Here is a 19,836-nt window from a genome sequence, read left to right as displayed (position 1 = left end):
AAGGTAAAAATCTATTTGCATTTTAAAAAACAAAAAGGAAGACTAATACATACATGCACAGAAAAATTCTGGGAAACCACTCAAAAAATCTATTAGTAGTGATTGCCTCTGCAGAGTCCAAATGGGAAGTGGAGGGAGACAGGAAGGGAACTTTATTTTTTATTATTTGAATTTTTCTTTACTATCTTAATTTTTTCCATGGACACGTATAAATTCAACAACTTTTTTTTAATGAACTCAACAAAAAAATCATCTCAACTAAAGCACACCGAACAATAAAGACACAAACTTCAAAGTAGCTTTTTTTTCAAACATTTACTCAACACAAACACCATTTTTTCTTTTTACACAGCAGGATGGTTAGTTTCAAATTAGCTGAGCTATTAGGACTATCAATTGCCATGAAATTAAAAATGATTCTTCATGTCAAACTCAAATAGAAAATGTCATGCAATATATAAATCACTAATAGACCTCTGGTGTAGTCAGCAAGTTTACTATGTTTATTAAAGTCACATAAATGGTTTGACAAAAGTGCACAATAGAATGACATCACTGGTTTGTTATAAATCACAGTGAATTACTAGAACACAGCAATGTAGTTCCTCTTCATGGAGGATTGCAGGATAGGGTGAATATTTTAAAGGACAGGATCTTTTCAATAGGTTAGGCCAGTCAGATTTTACTCCCCAACTATGTACCTCTGAAAAGATTGGTTAGGAAAGCTGAGGGGTTTTTTTCCCCCTCATCTTTTCTCCTCTACCAATTACTAAGCAACAACAAAAAAAGCCATGCACAAATTTTACAACACCTGGTAAAAAATAGATACGAAACCTTGTTCACTTCATCACTTGGCAAATTTGCATCTGTGCTCCTTCATTTTTCTGAGTAGGCCATTCATCACGATGCACCCCTAAATGAAAAGCTGTTAATAATTGAGCAATATTCACCCCTGCACACACATCAGGATACACTCCCCATAACCATCAAGTCACTGTCCCTTCCCCACACACTAACACAAAGGTACACACCACAAACCTAGGGCTAGAGGTCACATTTACTCTACAGTTTTAAAAAATTAGTATATCACCACTACCAGTGTAGCATTTATTTCAGATCCATATTTGGGGGAAGGGATGCTGTATAACCCACCCCATCCAAAGATTTGGGCAAGCCTTCCAGAAATGTGTAAGAAAGCCCTGCAACGTGACATACATAATTAGGAGCTTTCTACTTTCAAGAGATGATACCTAGAACAAAGCTGTGCTTTTTCTGAGTAGGAACAAACACACAGCTTTAAAAGCTTCTGGACTAAAAACTTTTCTTAGAGCAAAAGGTAGACTTTTGTTTTCTTTAACCCCTTTTAATGTTATAGTATAGTCAGTGAGAAAAACAGAATAGTCATCTGTGCATTGACACATCCGGCTAGCCTGAAAAGGAACATATAAAATTTTTACAGAAAATCTACCATAAAAACAAGTCCTTTCTACATCTACTCATCAGTTCAACCACTGGCTGCTTCTAAACCAGCAAACTATAATCCAAGGTCCAGCAACACACTTCTTATCCCTTCCCATTTCAAAAAAAGAAATGCTCTGCTCCAATAATCCAAAGGGGTCTTATTCATAAATAGCTGCCTCAGCTGTTGTGGAAACTGTTAACAGGGTGTTGCTCCCTTGAAATTTTAATTTTCAAAAACACTTGTCAAATACAAAGTTGGTATTTAGGGAGCCGCTGCCCCAAATCATATTTTACTTCAAATAATGTTATCACACCTAAGTTCTCACAATTGCCAATTATTAATCAACTATTAGTATAATGAAATAAAACCTTTCTCAGAAACAAGCAAGACCAAAGCTTGTAGACGGTCTGCTTTTTGGTTTGTTTACAGTTCCCACAGCAGAGAACCTTTAAAGTAGTTGGGTTGTGGCCTACTGGAGCAATCCACGGTAGAGGAAAAAGCTACAGTTGTCATTGTCAGTTCACAGGTAAAAATGTTCCCGCTTCTTTATCAATTAAGGGGATGGGTTTGCTGCAAACTCCTTGAGTTAAAAATTTACCTAAACTCAAGAGTTTAATTTCACAATTTTATTAAAAGCGCAAAGCTTACTTAAGTTTCACATGACTTGCAAATGAAAGCATCCACCTGGGCCTCTAGTTCTCTAGATTTACATGACAATTTCTGAGCAGGACAGAGAAGTTCTAATTGAATCTGTAAGGCTATCACGGAAGTTACAATTCAAAGCATAATTCTACCAATAATAAACATCGAATGAGAAAAGTGGCTGCAAAGTATAAACAGCCTAGAGTTCTGAGAGCTAAAAATTGCCACCTTTCTTACCTTATTTTCCTTTAAAAAAAAAAAAAAAGTTAAGTTTAGGAAGGGTTTGGTTAAACATATTTTAAAATAAATCTATCAAAAAACAAATTTAAAAAACAGGCATGTAGATCACTTGTTTCAAGAATGGTTTTATACAGGTGTTTCACAATACACATTCTGATTGATTTTACAAGACAGAATTAGATCCTCAACAAGATAGTGCACAATGTACTACTATACTATAATAAACAACAAAAATCTAGTTACCATTAACACAGTTCATAATGTATTCCACTGTCTTCAAATTATTTCTCCAACTTTGTCGGCATTTCAATCAGCATAGTTTTACTTTCTCCAGCATTCAGTCTTCCCTCTCAAAAACACTGTCATTAAATTTTGATGTCAGAATATGTGCATACAATCATTATCTTCATTTTATAAATAAGCAGTGTCATAAACAGTGCTGGTCCTGGGTAGCCAGTGGGATAAAATATGTTTTTAAAACATGCAACATTGTCTGATATTTTAAGTTTTGGTGTTTAAAAATTACATATATTAATAATGGAACCAACCGAATACCAAGTATCCTAGCTATTCCTCAGACTGTCCAATAAACAGGCCTTGTAGTGTGAAAAATAAAGCGTCTGATGTGAGCTGTGGAAAAGGTGTGAATAAATCACCTTAAAGAAATGCATTTTCTCTTTCAGGCCACCGACAGTTGCCAAGAGCAAGGTACAGTATCTCCTTGATTCACACCAGGAGAATCAAGGTCAGTAATTTTCAAATTAGAGTACATTCAAATACCTCCCTTTAAGCCATCCAAAAAACCTTCCTTGTAAAATCTCAGGTTGGGAAAATAGAAATCTTTTGCCACAACAGAATTTACCAATCAAAACATTCCTAACTGAACCAAGAAGACACACGAAGTATAACATAGGAACTGTAAAAAGTATATAGCATCCTTGGGGGAAAGAGTTTTTGAAATCTCCCCTTACGTCCCCTCCCACCCTTCAAACTATTTCATTTTGTGGTGTGTCTCTATTTTATTTAAGGCCCTAGGTGCTGATTTTGGCTTGGTCATTGTTTTATATTGATCCAACTGCAATCTTTCTCTTAATACTTTACAAAGCAATATCCATACATAAGATGTTAATTGAAACCTTACAGGTTTTTTTAAGTTTATATCTGATGTTGCTACATCATTATAATGCTCTTCATAAAGGAAAAAAAAGCTGCAGGTCTTCACTTACAGTACCATGCACTATGAGTAGCTAAGGCATTCATTTGGCACTAGAGAGAAAATTACAAATACAGCTAATTTTACTTTCATTATCATTTTTAACATCAATAGAAATAGGTGTGTACCCTTTACTTGAATTTCTGTGCTTAAAAGATAATCACAGAATACTCTTTTAGTTTGACAGTTTAAATGTTGCTGTTAAAACACAAAAAATCATCATAAAGACCTCTGTACAGTCTGCTGGAATAAGTGACATCTTGTGGTTGAAAAATTTGCAGCTGTCAGACAGAAATACCTTTCAAGTGGCATTGAGAATTATTTTCATCATCAAAAACACTTAATGTCCTATACCACACTAATGAATTTTCTACTTATCACAGACTAAGTAAATAAAGTGAAAAAATTCAAAAATATCCTGGTTCCTTTTCATCTGTCATAAACACCTTATAAGGAGGGCACAAATAATGTCCACTGGAAAAACAGTTTCCAAATTTTAAAAGATACAACACAGGAAGAAAGGGAGAAGAGGACAAAAATAGAATGTATAAGTATATTGTGACAATTTGTTTCATAAGAAAACACATCATTCATAATTTTTACATGTCTGTGAGCTGAATCAAATGCAGACTGCTGCAATTTAGACAAATTACATTAAGAGACACTTCGAAGCATTCAAGCCTAAAGGCAAAAGTCCATCAATATTCTCTGAAAAGTTGGTTTAAGATTATCACTTTATATATACTACCCAGCATAATGCAACAATTCAATGGATTTAACTTCATAAATTTGTAACTATTATTAAATTAGCACATTTTTCAGATTAATCTGCAGCTATAATTTTTAAATCCTCCTGATGTTAAAATGTGTTATATCTCTCTACGTAAATAATGGAAGAGTGAAAACTATCTACAGCAGTTTGACATGTGCAGTACACCTGGATATCCCATTACTTTTAATGCTCTTTTTTGCTTCTTTTTCTTAATGAAATCTTCAAAACTGCTGCATGGATAACACGTGACATAGGCTTAACAGAAATACTTTTGTAGGCAGCTGTTTTAAAACATTATCAACTTGAAATCATAAATGTCCCTTGTTACACAAACAAAATATTTTATATTCATTCCTTAAAAAAAAAAAAAAAGAAAGAAAAGCAAATAGGTAAGTGACCAATATCCAAACACCTTAGATTACAGTTACACCTAAACAACGTGGCTTTGTTCAAAGTGTGTTTGAAATCAATTACCACATGAGGCAAGAAGACTAGATACAGAACCAAGAAAGAATGGGTTGGAAAGAAGCATAATGGAAAGAAAAGTAGAATTTATGAACACATAATTCTATTGTCTGTAATTAAAGTCCTTTACTTTTTAGCACCACATTAAACAATTTTACATATCCAGTCACTTAATGAAATCCAACAAACTCTTCAAGAGTTCTGGGGATCTGGTCTTGATAGTTAATGTCATTAGCCCGAACTGCTCGGGCAGCCAGGCACTTGAGACTCATCTTCATTTGAGTTTTAAGTAGTATTTCAGATACCCCAGTTGTACTTTTGTCTAGTGGAGTCTTATTTTGTTTATTTGTCATGTCAGTGTGAGCGCCAGCTTCAACTAGGCTAATGATGATAGAGTGCAAGGTCAAAAAATCACTGATGGGCCTGTTGTACTGAACAATAATGTGAAGGGCACTGTTTCCCTCATTGTCCACAGCATTCACCTCAGCACCACAGTCCAGCAGGAGCTTTGTGACAAGTGCATTTGGAAAGCTGCAGACATCATTGGTGTGGAAATCATCAACTGGGGTATTCGAATTGACTGCTAGATGCAGCAAGGTGAAACCTTCACGAGTTCTGGGATCAAGGTGAATCAGGTTGTAGATCTGCTTGTTAATTTTGCACTGATCTTCTTCACTACACTGTGTTTTGGTAGAGATACACACTAAATACAGAAAGGTATAGAGATTACATTCATAATTGTCCATAGCATTGTGGACATCACCATCTGAAATATTTTTTACTCTGTTCATACTTTGTTCTATTTCCAAAACACTGCATCTCAAAACACATTCTATGTCTGGGGCTTTCACAGTTTCATTCAAATGTATCATCTGTGAGAAAACTTGAGCAAATCTAAGAAGATCCTTGTGGGTGTTCCTGTTACCTTTCTGCCTGAGGTGCAGGGCGTGAAGCCACAATTTGATACACTGTTCAAATTCCATGTTATCCGCATAAACAGCCCCCCTGTAAATGATGGGATGGGAAACATCAATATTGTCAGCACCTAAAATCCGTTCCCGAACTATAAGGCCTTCCATGTGAAGAGCATCTCTGTCTTGCCGAATGGATTCCAATTCCTGAGGATTTCTACATTCAGTTCTATTCCCATAAGCATGGATTGGTGGGAGAACCTCTTTTTCAAGAATATTATCACCATCTTGAAACCTCTCCAACATGGCTAAATACAAATAGTGGTATGTCCTCATGATGTCATAGTTCTCACGGTCATTTGCAAAGGAGGCACCCAAGAGTTCCAAAGCTTCAATCCGACTCCTTCGGTCACAATCAGCATGAGAGAGTAACAGTTCAACAACATCAGCTTTACAGCTTTCGGCAGCAACTTTCAATGGTGTCATTCCATGGCCATTCACTACTATAGCAGCACGCCATTTTATCAGCTCTTTCACAATATCTATGTGCCCAGCTTCAGCTGCAAAGTGCAATGCTGTGGCTCCACAATGTGCTTTAGCATTAGGATCTGCACGTTGTTCTAAAAGATATCTGACCACATCAGTGTGTCCCTTGTATGCTGCAATCATTAGGCAGGTGTTGTCATACTTGTTGGCAATGCTGATGTTGGCATTATTTTCAACCAAGTATTTCACAATGTCCAGTCTGCCATCAAAGCATGCTGCCCGCAAGGGGGTGGAGTTAGTTACTGTGGTATGGTTCACGTTGGCTCCATGGCTGACTAGAAGTTTAACCACTTCAAAATGTCCAGCTCCTGCAGCACACCAAAGAGCAGTGGCACCATCAATGACATACCTACACGTGAAAAGAATAAACAGTTAGATAATGGAGGCCACGTGCCCTAACATAAGTTTAAGGGATGTATTCATCTGCACTAACCAAGATCTCACTCTCCAGAACGTTAATAAAGCATCAATTCTGGTGAAAATATAAACAGGTAATTTCAGTAAAGCACTTTGCGTAGTACTTGCACCTAGTATAAGTTCTGTATTACTAGAGTATATAAACCTAAAAAAAAAAAAAACAACAACCTAAGGAATTATCAACTTTCTATTAGCAAAAGTAAATAAATTTCAGAAAACAAAAAGGAAATATAAGGAGGTTTGTAACTTCTATACCACCAAGTTGAAGCACTGGCTGTTAAGAGCACAGCAAGTTCCTCCTTCCCAGTAACCAACCTCTGGGCAGTACAGTTTCTCTCAATTATGAAAGCCATCCCAATCCCTACATTAACATTGTGTTAGAAATTGCTTTAGGAAGAAAAAATTAAAGCAGATAATTTCCCCTAAGATTATCTAAGCTAATCAAATATCATACTCTACTACAGCAATGAGAATGAAACAATTAAGCCTCCATACAACAATTTGGATAGATCACATAAACATGATGTTGAGAAAATAAGTCAAGTGAACATAGCACATATTGCATGATTATATTTACGTACCTAGCTGTGGTGTTGAAAGTGAAGATACTGGTTACCTTTGTGGGGAGGCAGTGAATGCGAGGAAGTACAAAGGAACTTAATTAAACAAATATGTTCACTTTGTAAAATTTTTATATACTTATTTAGTGCATTTTTTCCACATATGCTAACCCCAATTTAAAAGTTTTAAAAATATATATGAGGGTACTTCAAAAAGTTCATGGAGAAGGCCGGCCCGTGGCTCACTCGGTAGAGTGCGGTGCTGATAACACCAAGGCCACGGGTTCGGATCCTATATAGGGATGGCCGGTTTGCTCACTGGCTGAGCGTGGTGCTGACAATACCAAGCCAAGGGTTGAGAACCCCTTACCGGTCATCTCTATAAAAAAAAAAAAAAAAAGTTCATGGAGAGATTTGTGTTATCTTTCAATCCTATTTTTCCATGAACTTTTTGACATGCCCTCATATGTATGTGTGTGTATATATAGTGTGTCTATGTATCTTCCTCAACCAAACCATTATGGGGAAAAAAAAAAAATAGTAACAGCAGGTATCTATTAGTACTTTCTGAAAACCAGGCACGTATCTTCCCTGATGTGACTGGTCTTTGTGACTTCATATTCACCACCTACTGGAACATCTGATATGTACTAAGTTCACTATTCAACATATAAAATTAGGCTCTTCCTAGGAGTCCAATCTTTCTCACCTTTCCATTTTCAATTTTTCCCCAACCTCAATTTCCCAAATTTTTATCCTATTACCTGGCCATATTATCAGGACCATAAGACAAAAAAGTAGATTTTTGTTGGACTTATTTAGATAGACTATGCTAGAACCATTAAGTATACTTGGAAGTGTTAAAGAAAAAGGTTGATCAAAGCAATATTCACTACAACAATTAAGTGTACTACATACCAAAAACCTCATGAATGAGCTTCTCGCTTTACAACCTTATAACACAGGTCAAATTATATCTCTTGTGAAGCAAAAACTACAAAATACTCCTGAGATAATTAAAAGAAAATCTAAATAAATATGAAAATATTCCATGTTCATGGTTTAGAAGACTGAATAGTGTTAAGATGTCAATTCTCCCCCCAAATGATCCATAGATTTGATGTAATCTAAATCAAAATCCCAGCAAGATATGTATGTGAGCCCACGCAAATGTATACAGAAACTGACAGGACAATTCTAAAAAGTACCTATACAGTGCTGGAGCAATTAGATAATCTGTGTGGAAAAAAATTAACCTTGTCTCCTACCTCACACTATGTACAAAAATTGGGGAAGTAGTACAGACCTATGATATGAAAAACAAAATAAAAGATTCAAAAAAAAAAAAATAGACTATCTTAATGACCTTGGGGTCGATCACAATTTCTTAAACAGAATGCAAAAAAGCACTAATTATAAAAGAAAAAAAATTACTGAACTTCATTAAAATAACTTCTATTCATCAAAAAACATTATAAAGAAAGTGAATAAGCAATCACCCACTGGGAGAAGACTTTTGTAATAGATATATGTGACAGATCAGTAAGAAGAAGGCAAACAACCCAATTAAAAAATGGGTTAAAGGACTGAAAAAGTATATTTCACAAAAGACATCCAAATGACCAATAAGTATATGAAAAGATGTTCAAGATAATAACTCACCACAGAAATGCAAGTTACAACCAGTAGGTACCAATACTCACCAACCAGAACAGCTAAAATTAACAAGACTGACAGGACAATACTAAGTGCTGGCCAGAATGTGCAGCAACTGAATCTCTCGTTGCTATTGTAAACTGCTGGTAGGAATGTAATTTGGTCCAACCACTTTAGGAAAACTGTTTGGGAATATCGATTAGTTAAACATTTACCTACCCTATGACCCAGCAATTCCACTCCTTGATATATACCAAAAAGAAATGAATGGAAATGTCCACCAGGACATATGCAAGAATGTTCATAGCAGCTTTACTCACAATACTGGAAACAACCAAAATACCCATTAACAAGAAAATGGATAAATAACCTACAATACATTCACACAATGGAATACTACACAGCATTTAAAAACGAAGAAATTACTGATACCTGCAACTACATGGATGAATCTCATAGATAATGTGTTAAGCGAAAAAAGCCAGCCAAAGTATACTGTATGATTCTGTTTATAGGAAGTTCAAGTACTAATCTATGGTGATAGAAGTCAGAATAATCATTACTTCTGGTACAGGAAAGGGGGGAATTGACTGAAAAATGGCACAGGGAAACTTTTAGAGTGCTAAAAATGTTCTACATATTGATTCAGAAAGTTATTACATGAATACAAAGATAATAAAAATTCATCATATTGTACACTTAAGATTCATGTGCTTTACTAGATATGTTATACCTTAACTAAAAATAGATATAACTAAAAACAAAAATAGAAGCACAACTGACTTTAAATAAAAAGTTCAAATGAACACAAATAATGTATAAAATACTTTCAGTGTGCCAAGCACTGTATTAACTGCTTAATATGCAATATACCTCATTTAATCCTCACAATAACCTCCTACCAATAACCCTATGAGGTAGATACTATTATTATGCCCATTTTTCAGATATATAATCAAAAGGTTTACATGAGATTAAAAATACAAAAGTACTCTGAATTCTATAAAATGTCTAATGCAAACATCGTTCAAACATTTGTTTCATTTTAACAGACAAGTAGCATTACATCAAACTAAAGAGCTTCTGCATAGCAAGTAGAATGAAGAGAAAACTTACAGAGTGAGGGAAAATATTTGTAAACTGTACATCTGAGAGGGGGTTAATATCCAAAATACATAAGAAACTCAAACTGAATAGCAAGAAAACAAAATAACCCAATTAAAACATGGGCAAAAGACCTAAAGAGACATTTCTCAAAAGAAGATATACAAATGGCCAACGGGGATATGAAAAATGCCCAACATAACTCTTCCTCACAGAAACACAAATCAAAACCACAATGAGGTATCACCTCACTCCTGTTAGAATGGCTATTATCAAAAAGACAAAAGATGACAAGTGTTGGCAAGGATGTGAAGAAAAGGGAACCCTTGCACACTATTGGTGGGAATGTAAATTAGTACAGCCATTATGGAAAACAGAATGGAGGTTCCTCAAAAAATTAAAAAGAGCACTACCATATGATCCAGCCATCCCACTGTGGGGTATACAAGGATACTTAAAAAATTTCATGGAAAAAGAGAATTAAAAGATAACACTAATCTTTCCATGAACTTTTAAAATTACCCTCATATATCCAAAGGAAATGAGATCAGTATATCAAAAAGATATCTACCCTCCCATGTTTTACTATAGCACTATTCCCAATAACCAAGATATAAAATCAACCTAAGCATCCATCAACAGTTGAATGGATAAAGAAAATGTGGTACTGCCCTCTGTACCTGCAGGTTCTGCACTCACAGATTCAACCAACCACAGATTTAAATTTTTCAAAAAAATAAAAAAATAAAAAATAACAATACAATAAAAATACTAATAAAAATACAGTATAACAACTATTTACATAGTATTTTCATTGTATTAGGTATTATAAGTAATCTAGAGATGATTTAAAGTATACAGGAGGGGCCGGCCCAGTGGCACACTGTTACAGTGCGCCGCTTGGGAGCGCAGCGGCGCTCCCGCCGAGGGTTCGGATCCCACATACAGACTGGTTCCCGCTCACTGGCTGAGCGAGGTGCAGGCGCAGCACCGAGGGTTGCGATCCCGTTGCCGGTCCCAGTCCAGTACGGGCGCGACACTGAGGGTTGCGATCCGTTGCTGGACACGAAAAAAGACAAAAAGGAAAAAAAAAAAATAAAGTATACAGGAGGATGTGCATAGGTTATATGCAAATACTATGCCATGTTATATAAGGAACTTGAGCATCTGGGGATTTTGGCATGAGGGGGGAGGTCCTGGAACCAATCTCCAGTGGATACCAAGGAATGACTGTATACATACACAATGGAATACTATTTAGCCATTAAAAAGAAGGAAATCTTGTTATTTACAACAACATGGATGAATGCAGAGGACATTATGCTAAATGAAATAAGCCAGGCACAGAAAGACAAATATTACATAATCTCACTTATATGTGGAATCTAAAAAAGTTGATCTTGCAGAAGTAGAAAGTAGAATGCTAGTTACCAGAAGCTGGGGTGGTTAGAGGGTTGGGGAAAGAGATGTTGATGAATGAATACATATTTTCAGTTAGATAGAAGGAATGGGTTTCAGGGCTACTGTACAGCATGGTGACTACGGTTAATAATGATATATTGTATTCTTGAAAAATGCTAAGAGAATTGATGTTTAAGTGTTCTCAAAAATAACTATATCAAAAATAACTATATGAAATGCATTTGTTAATTAGCTAGATATAACATTTCCATGGGTATATATATTTCAAAACACCATGTTGTACACAATAAATACATACAATTTTGTATGTTAATTAAAAAAAGTAAATTAGATGAAAACAAAGAGCATTTTTTCAAATTGATTATTAATATCATCTATCAAAAAACTAATACATCAATTTAACATGTAACATAGTTACATTTACAGTTAGTTATAATGTTTCCTTACACTGGTTTTTAAAATATAAAATTATTATATGACAGGAACATGAATTTAAACTATCTAAAGTTCAAGAAATGTTACATTAAAACAGACACTCACATACATTATCTTTAACTCTAGCAATAACCCTGCAAGACAAGTATTAGCCTCATTTCAAAGACGAAAAGAGACAAAAAGTGATTAAAATATTTTTCTGACCTCAAACTTGCCAGAATCTATGATATAAAAGTAAAAATTAAGCTACAAGTATGTATTTCAATTGGTTTTAATAATGAAACTACTTGATCAGTTTCATATTTTTCCTAGTATAGTCTAATTTCCTTTTTTCCCCCCTTGAGTTATATAATATTGTTGACAGGAGCCTCAAAAAAGTTCCTATTTTTATTGAGGCAATTAAAAATTTTAAGATATTTTATGACAAAAAAACTCATTGCAGAATGTTTTATAAAATGACTGGTCCTTCAGAAATATTAGCATTGATGAATTCAGAATTTCTAAATCTAAACAGAAATATTAAACAGATTAAAGGAATTATAATCCTAACACCTATGATATTACCCTGTCTATAAAATCTGGCTACAACTATCACTATACTTCCTCAAAACAAAATACTGAATGCATTTAACAGAAAATAAAGATATAATAAAATTAATGCAACATTGACTAAGTTCCTATGGGAGGAAGCACTACAAAACAATGATTTTTCTAGACTCACTCCAAAATTTCAATGCAAATCCTCTATTATGTATTTCATCTTAAAATCAAAAAACTATAATCTGATATTCACCTTTTCAAACAAAAAGTATGCCATCAGACGACGGAAACTTTTCACAGTAAGAGATAACATTTCTGATCATAAGGCTAAGATCATATCTATTTCCTGTTCAATTTGAAATAGAAATGCATTTGAAATGGAAATAGAAATTCATTAAATGTAAATGATGAGCACTTTATTTTAACCAAAGTCCTTAAAATCATTTATCAGATCAAATGGAGTGCCTTGAAATACATATTGCCAATGACTTTCTAAACGAAGTCAAATGATGGCCCCTCATACCTTTCCTCTACCTGGACATTTAAGTACTAGCACTAACTTTAAAAGTAAGAGCACTCAACAAAAAGCCTCAGAATTCTCAGAGGTCCTATTCTTCTCCCCATCCATGTCAGCAAACTTCTTCAATAACAGGTGGTCCCCACAAACTCTGGCACAGAGCAGTAAGGCCCTCAGAACTCAGGCTAGCACAATATTCCATGGTCACCTCCCCTTTGTTCTGTTCCATTTCTTTACCATTCTTAAGAGCTCCCCATTCTCCAACTAAAGGCTCTTCTTTCATTCCCATTCATGTGGCTTTCTTATCCACTCATCTATAACAATTTTTGTGTTCACATCACATTAAGCCATAAGTAAAACAACCTCAAATGTTACTCCTAAAAATGGGAACGAGGACTCAAATATCAATGTGGGGTTTAATCTAGGTGGGTGGTCTCTTCTCTCTTGAGGCTCTATTATGAATCCACTTTAAGTGGATTCATTTTCCTAAGTTTTTAGGTGAGAGACAGACTTTTTTTTTAGTACTTATTTTATTGTCTCTCTCTCTCTGTCTCTCACATACATGAAACATAACATATCAAACCTATAATTACACGGATACTGTTGCATAGGATGAAGCTAAGAAGTGAGACATTCTAAAGATGAATATCAAGTAAAGAACAGACACTTTAAAGAAAAATATTAAGTAAACAGCAGGATAGATGGTGAACCCTTTGGCCAAAAATCATAAAGATGGTATGCGAATGACTAAAAATTGGAAACACTAATCTACTTCAGCACAAACACAGAACCTGTTAGTCCCCACCTCGCCATGTCTCAAGTGCCAATGAAATCCAGGAAGGGGATTTGGCTAAGAACGTTTCAAGACCCAGCCCCCCAAGGGGTGAGTGAGCTTCATAATGTTAACACCACTCAGGCTAACACTTTCACAATGTCTGAAAATGAGTGCAAAGTGAAATCACATTTGCAAATAATGCTCTCTTTTTCTGATTCTGAAATGCAAAAATGACTGGGATAAACTACAAAATGATCTCACAGAGTGGTGTGAGTAGGCAGAGGGGTGGCTATGAACTTCAATTCTTCTCTTTTATTAATTAATTGCTAAGCTCCTCAAAAGTAGAAACCTTACATTTCCTCTGTATCCTCCACAGAACGTGACACAGGGCTAGGCCCATCACAGGAATTTAATAAATAAAATAAATAATAAACCGCTTTGCATAGCAGCTAATAAATTCAAAATTGTAATATTCCATGAGCTAAACAGATATATACATTCAAGAAGGCTTAGATAAAATCGCAAATGATAGAAGCATTTGAGATTGCAGTTTCACCAGTTTTACTTTTGGTATCTGATACAAGGATCATCAAAATCTGGTCTCCACACTTCTCTCCACTCTCCCACAATCTCTTAATTACTCCAGCTTGAATCTCTTCTTGCAATGGCACTCAAACACTTGCCATTGCAAGTGCACCATGCTTTTTCACGTCCTACTATTCTTTAAAACCCAGCTCAGGGCTGGCCGGTTAGCTCAGCTGGTTAGAGCACAGTGTTATAACACCAAGGTCAGGAGTTCGGATCCCTGAACTGGCCAGCACCAAAATAAATAAATAAATAAAACCCAGCTCAAACATCTCCTCCTTGGTTCAACCTTCCCTGATTTCCCCCAGGCAAAGCTGAGCACTTCCTCTCACTCTGTTCTCCCTCAGGAGTCCAAAAGATTTCTATAACCCTAAATGGCGTAGTATCTGCAATTACTTTTATTTATATATCTATCTATTTCTCTCTCTCTCCCCCTAGACTGTCCCCTGATTTCCCCCAGGCAAAGCTGAGCACTTCCTCTCACTCTGTTCTCCCTCAGGAGTCCAAAAGATTTCTATAACCCTAAATGGCGTGGTATCTGCAATTACTTTTATTTATATATCTATCTATTTCTCTCTCTCTCCCCCTAGACTGTCAAACTCCACAGTGGGTTATTTGCAGAATACTGGACAAGGTAAGCCACTATATAGGCTCAATGCTACATTTCCAGTCATTTCAGATTCTTCTAACTGCCACCTAAAAATATCTTTCTCTTTGATAGTTGAGGAAGATAGCAACAAGCAAAGCCTTTCTAAATTCTTTAAAAAACTACTTGTATTTTCTCTCCCCACCATTCTCCCTTATCCACATAGGCCTCAGCAAGCTCCTTAGCAGCAGTGTTCCCACAGCTTTTATTGCAGAGATTCTTATCTCAATGGATGCCCGTGCCTATACAGCTGGAATGGCGCTGGAGGTTCAGGGGTCATTCTGCTTCACTCCTCCTCTAGGTGCAGGAAAGGCTGTGGAAATGCAGAGAGTTACAGAGAAGACATACAAGCCGATAAGGGAAAGCAAACATGAATCAGGTTGCCATCTTTGGTCAACATGAAAATAACCATCTCCTTAATGTCTAAGGCGGTAGTACCAGAAATAAGCCACTACCCATGGGCTATCATTTCATTAAAATGTAATGCTCTTAGATATTTTCCTCTCATACAAAACAGAATAAAGAGCTTTTATTATTTAAGCTAAAAAAGAATCAATCAAAATTCAACATTTCCATAGTCATCTGAAAGAAGAAATGCTTTTTCAATCAGGTTTTGGCCAAGCAGTTTTTAATCACCAAAACTAAAAATATATATTTTTATGCTTAGACCCAATTTACTGCAAAAGAAAATGCTAAAATAGCTTATGTACTGGTTAAAAGTCAACAAAAACAAATGCAATCAATGAAGCAAAATCTTTATGCAGCTGTATTCTGTACATTTTATAATCTTCCAGCACAGAAAAAAGGATAACGACAAACCTGACAATTCTGTTTTCATTATCATGCCCAAAAATATGTACAGTTAAACTCAAAAGGTAAATTTTAACTATGACCATATGAATTTTTGAACTCCCCACCTCGAATAACAGTAATGATCAAGCTTCCCCACAATACCACAGGTAAGATGTAATTTGACAATAGCATCATCTACACCAAGTCCAGTGCCATTTTCGTAGCCAACATATCCACCCCGAGCAATGTGGAAGAGTCAAAATCATGTCTTGAGATGTCTGGCTGTGTGACAATCCCTCGAGAGGCTGCAGCTGCTGCTGGTTCTAGGGGGTTGTTTTGATAATAAGGCCCCAGCAACCTGCTGAGGGCTTTATCTGACCACTCGCTTGAAGGAGAGGGAGCTGGGTGGCCAAATAACTCATCAGAGATCTTCAATGTTAATTGCTGACCTCGTTAATTTCTGATCTCGGTTACAGCGCCAGGACTAATAAAGATAAACCTGGAAAGGCAGCCACCTCCTTCACACTGCTTGTTCAGACTATCTAGTAGAGAAGACTATTAGATCTCAAGACCAAGGGTGAGACTATCGAGGAAATAAGGGGTGGGGGCCAAAAAGGATGGGCAGCAAAACATGGGATGGAGTATTAGTGAGGGACGAAAGGACCCGTGAATTGGTGGGTCCGCGCGCGAGTCGGAGAGGAGGCTGGAGTTGGAATGTACCTACCCGTCGAAGCGGACGGTGCCAGTCTGCTGAGTCTGCACCCGGTAATGTTCTAACAGCAAGCGCACCACCTTGGCGTGCCCATTGCGGGCTGCGATGATGAGGGGCGTGGAGCGCTGACCTCCCTGCTGGCTGACATAGCCAAGTAGATAGCGGATGTCGCTTTCAGACCGGTTGAGAAGCAAGGCGGCCAGAGTCAGTACCTTGCCCTCACTGGCCGCCTTGTACACATAGCCAGCCAGGCCTTCCATGGCCGCCGCCAACTCCAGCACCCGTTTGGTCGCCACCGCTGCTGCTGCCTTGCGCCCCCGGAGGCCGCGTTCGCCAGCGCTTCAAACCTGGGCCCCCACAGCCCATTCAACAGGGCGCCGCCGCCGCGCCCAGGCAGCAGCGCGGCCCAGGGAGGGCGGGGACGCAGATGTGCCCGACTGCCGCGGGGGCACGTCCGCGACCCAGCCTGGGCAGGGAGGAGGGCGCTCAGGGCCGCCCCCAAGGCCCTAGGCGCCCGCCCTGGGCCGAGGGGATCTCCATGGCGGTCGCCACCCCGGGCCTCGGGCCGGACCCCTCCTTCCTGCAGGCTGCGACAGGCGCGTGCCCGAGCTACGGGTCGCCGGCGGAGTCCCGAGAGGGCCGCGCGCGCCTCAAATGGCCGAGGATGGGCGCGTCTCACCCAACCCGGCAGCCACGGCCTAAGGCCTCAAGTGCCTTCGCCTCTGCTCTCCGCCGTCCCTGGCTGGAGGAAACCCGCAGGCCCTCGCACACTGGAGCTCAGAAGTGCCGGGAGCCGTCGATGGCTGCGGAGCGACGCGGAACGCTCCCGCAGGAGCAGCGCCGGAACTTGAGGCGGGCAGGAAGGCTAGCCTCCGCAGACGGGGACGGGCGGGGGAGGGCGGGAGCGGGAGGGACGTTCAGTGGGTGTCTCCTCCAAAGCCGACCGGCGGGCAAACGAGGCCGTGGTGAAGGAAGGTTCTGCTGCGCGGAGTTGGCCCATCCCCAACTCAGGCCCGCACGTCCTCAGTGCCCTTGACGCCTGGAGCCTCTTCGTCCCCACACGGCCCTGGGGGTCCCTAGTCAGGGAGAGGGGGCGAAGTGAGGGCGCTGAACTGGGGAGTTAGGGGGTCCACTCCATTTGACCACAGACGGTGCGGACCCCTCTGGAGGTCCAGGGGGAGCGTTGCGCGCACCCAGAGGGTCCATTTTAGGAAACGAGCTGCGGTTCTGGGCCAGCGAAATATGGGGGCGGGAGAGCCACAGCAGCGGGCCCTGAGAAGGGCCTGGAAGTCCGGTCTGCCCTCCCTGGAGAGGGGGTTAAGTGTGTGAAGAAGATGGGGAGCGAAGGGGAACTGCTCCTGGGGTGGAAAGGGCCGAGCATCCTGGGAAGGAAGGCTAGTTCCATGTTGAAACAGAGCAGGACTAATCCTGAGCAGGCAGAATCTCCGTTTTCTTACATACCTGATAATGTCGTTGTTAGGATTGAAAAGACCATTTATCCGAGAGTACTGGTCTTCTCTGTGCCAGGCTTTGCTTCGCACTAGGGATTCAGTGATAGACCAGTCCCCTCTCACCATGGGCTGTGTTATTGTGGGGGAAGCAGACAATACACAAGTAAACAAATGATAGACAAGACCCGTTGGGTTAGTATCATTACCTTTTGCTATGAAGCAAATGAAATAGAATGAGGAGGGGCGGGGAGACTCATTTAGCTTAGATGGTCAGACAAGACCTCTATGACAGGTGACAAGAACAGACGGAACAGCTAGTACAAAAACCCTTAGGAGGGAACAGTCTGGTGAGCTCAGCACAGAAAGGTCAGTGTGACTGCAGCAGAGTGGGCCATAGGAAGAATGATAGGAGATGAAGCAGGCAGGATGCAAGTCATGTTAGGGCCCAATAACCCATGGCAAAGCGTTTAAAGTCTGCTCTGTGACGGTGGCATTTGAAGAGTTTTAAACAGGGAAGTGACAAGATCCTATTTATGTTTTTTGAGAAGATCACTCTTTTCAGAAAAACTGCTGTGTGGAGAATAAGCTCTAGGAGACAAGAGGAGAGGCAGGGAAGCCAGCTAGGAGGAGAGGTCTTGGATTAGGGTGGTAGGAGTGGACGTGATGAAGCTCCTCGGGCAGTCCCGAAAAGTACAAGGTCAATATAGAAGTTATTTCCGGGCCGGCCCGTGGCTCACTCGGGAGACTGCGGTGCTGACAACACCAAGTCAAGGGTTAAGATCCCCTTACTGGTCATCTTTTAAGAAAAAAAAAAAAGTTACTTCCTCTCCCTTCCCCCCACACCCAAAGGACGATATCTACCATACAGACAGAACAAATGCATTTATTTGGCTCCAAGGGACAGGATTGAGCTACACAAGTTCAAATAAAGTATTTTATTTGAATCCCACCATTCCAATCCTAGGAGGGGAAGACCTCGCCTCGGTTGCAGAGCTATTGGTGGGGAGTTGGATCGCTTCTCAAATTCTCTCTTCCATTCTGCAGCACAACTTTACGTATTTGCAGATTCCTACACAGACATTAGGGGTTTCCCCTTACCATATTAAAAACAGCATTGGCTATAAGAGCTAAAGGTGAGATTCTCCTGGTAGTCTCTCTCAAGTAGCTGGTGGAACTGAGGAGGAAACCAGCTTGTTTCATTCTGGGGCTTCAGGGCTGTAACAAAAGTCCAGCTTTTGACAGGCTGACCCAGGCTTTTTGCCTCTGGGTTCCTGGCAGTGACACATCCAGATGTATGAGCAGAGCTCTCTTCTGACTTTCTTCTCTGGCTCTGTAGAGGAACCAGGCTTCTCTCTGCCACCTCTCTCTCCTCTCAGCCTCTGTCTCCTTCTCCTTCTCTCTCCACACTTTGATCACCTGGGCACAAGCTGACAGACGTGGAATAGTGCCTGCCTCCCTAGAAAAGACCCTCTCAAAACCTTTTGACCTATTATATCCCTGCATCATTCTTTTCCCACCTAACTTTTTGAAGAAGGCGATTTAAAAGCCCAGACAGGGATCTCTTCCAGTTTTGTTTTCTAAAGGACACCTGATTCATCCAGACATTCACTGCTAAATAAGAGACTTCTTTCTTCCTCCTCTTGCCCTTCCCACCTCAATTTTTTGGTGTAACTAGATGGGTGCTAGGAGGAGTGCCGGGACCAAGAGTTGTGCCAGAGACAAACTCAGAGCTTGCGTTGCATGGCCTCCACCCCCAGACAGGAATACACCTCTGCTCCAGCGGCGCAAGGTCAGGAGACTTAGGCTGCTTTTTTCTTCTATATTTATCACAGTTGCTTAGCATAGGCTTCTAGGTTCCCCTGGTTGCTCAATAGCCATTGGCCAACTGGAGACTATTTGGTTGCCTCTGTTTACCTGGGCTTGGAGAGTTATGTTTCTGTGGCCAGGCTGTGCAAATCTGGAAAGAGGATGTG

General features: G+C 39.3%; 1 protein-coding gene across 1 annotated transcript; it reads right to left on the bottom strand.

The window, feature by feature from the left end:
- Positions 1-300: 300 nt before the first annotated feature.
- FEM1B (fem-1 homolog b (C. elegans)) lies at positions 301-17,318 on the bottom strand. The gene is made up of 2 exons (XM_008594443.1): positions 16,425-17,318; positions 301-6,600 (listed from the first exon to the last, which is right to left on the bottom strand). The coding sequence occupies exons 1-2, from the start codon at positions 16,670-16,672 to the stop codon at positions 4,965-4,967; spliced, it is 1,884 nt and encodes a 627-aa protein (XP_008592665.1). The 5' UTR covers positions 16,673-17,318; the 3' UTR covers positions 301-4,964.
- Between the last annotated feature and the right edge of the window lie 2,518 nt (positions 17,319-19,836).

Source organism: Galeopterus variegatus, unplaced genomic scaffold (assembly GCF_000696425.1).
Source record: "Galeopterus variegatus unplaced genomic scaffold, G_variegatus-3.0.2 Scaffold10803, whole genome shotgun sequence".
NCBI lineage: Eukaryota > Metazoa > Chordata > Mammalia > Dermoptera > Cynocephalidae > Galeopterus > Galeopterus variegatus.
Note: the sequence above shows the minus strand (reverse complement) of the source record. Positions and strands in the feature narration are given on the sequence as shown.

What these genes read in the sequence shown, in the direction of transcription:
- FEM1B (XM_008594443.1), bottom strand. Translation starts at nt 16,672, where the DNA reads ATGGAAGGCCTGGCTGGCTATGTGTACAAGGCGGCCAGTGAGGGCAAG. An exon ending in GGCACCGTCCGCTTCGACGG is followed by an intron (nt 6,601 to 16,424) that starts GTAGGTACATTC and finishes TTTCACGTGTAG; the next exon opens with GTATGTCATTGATGGTGCCA.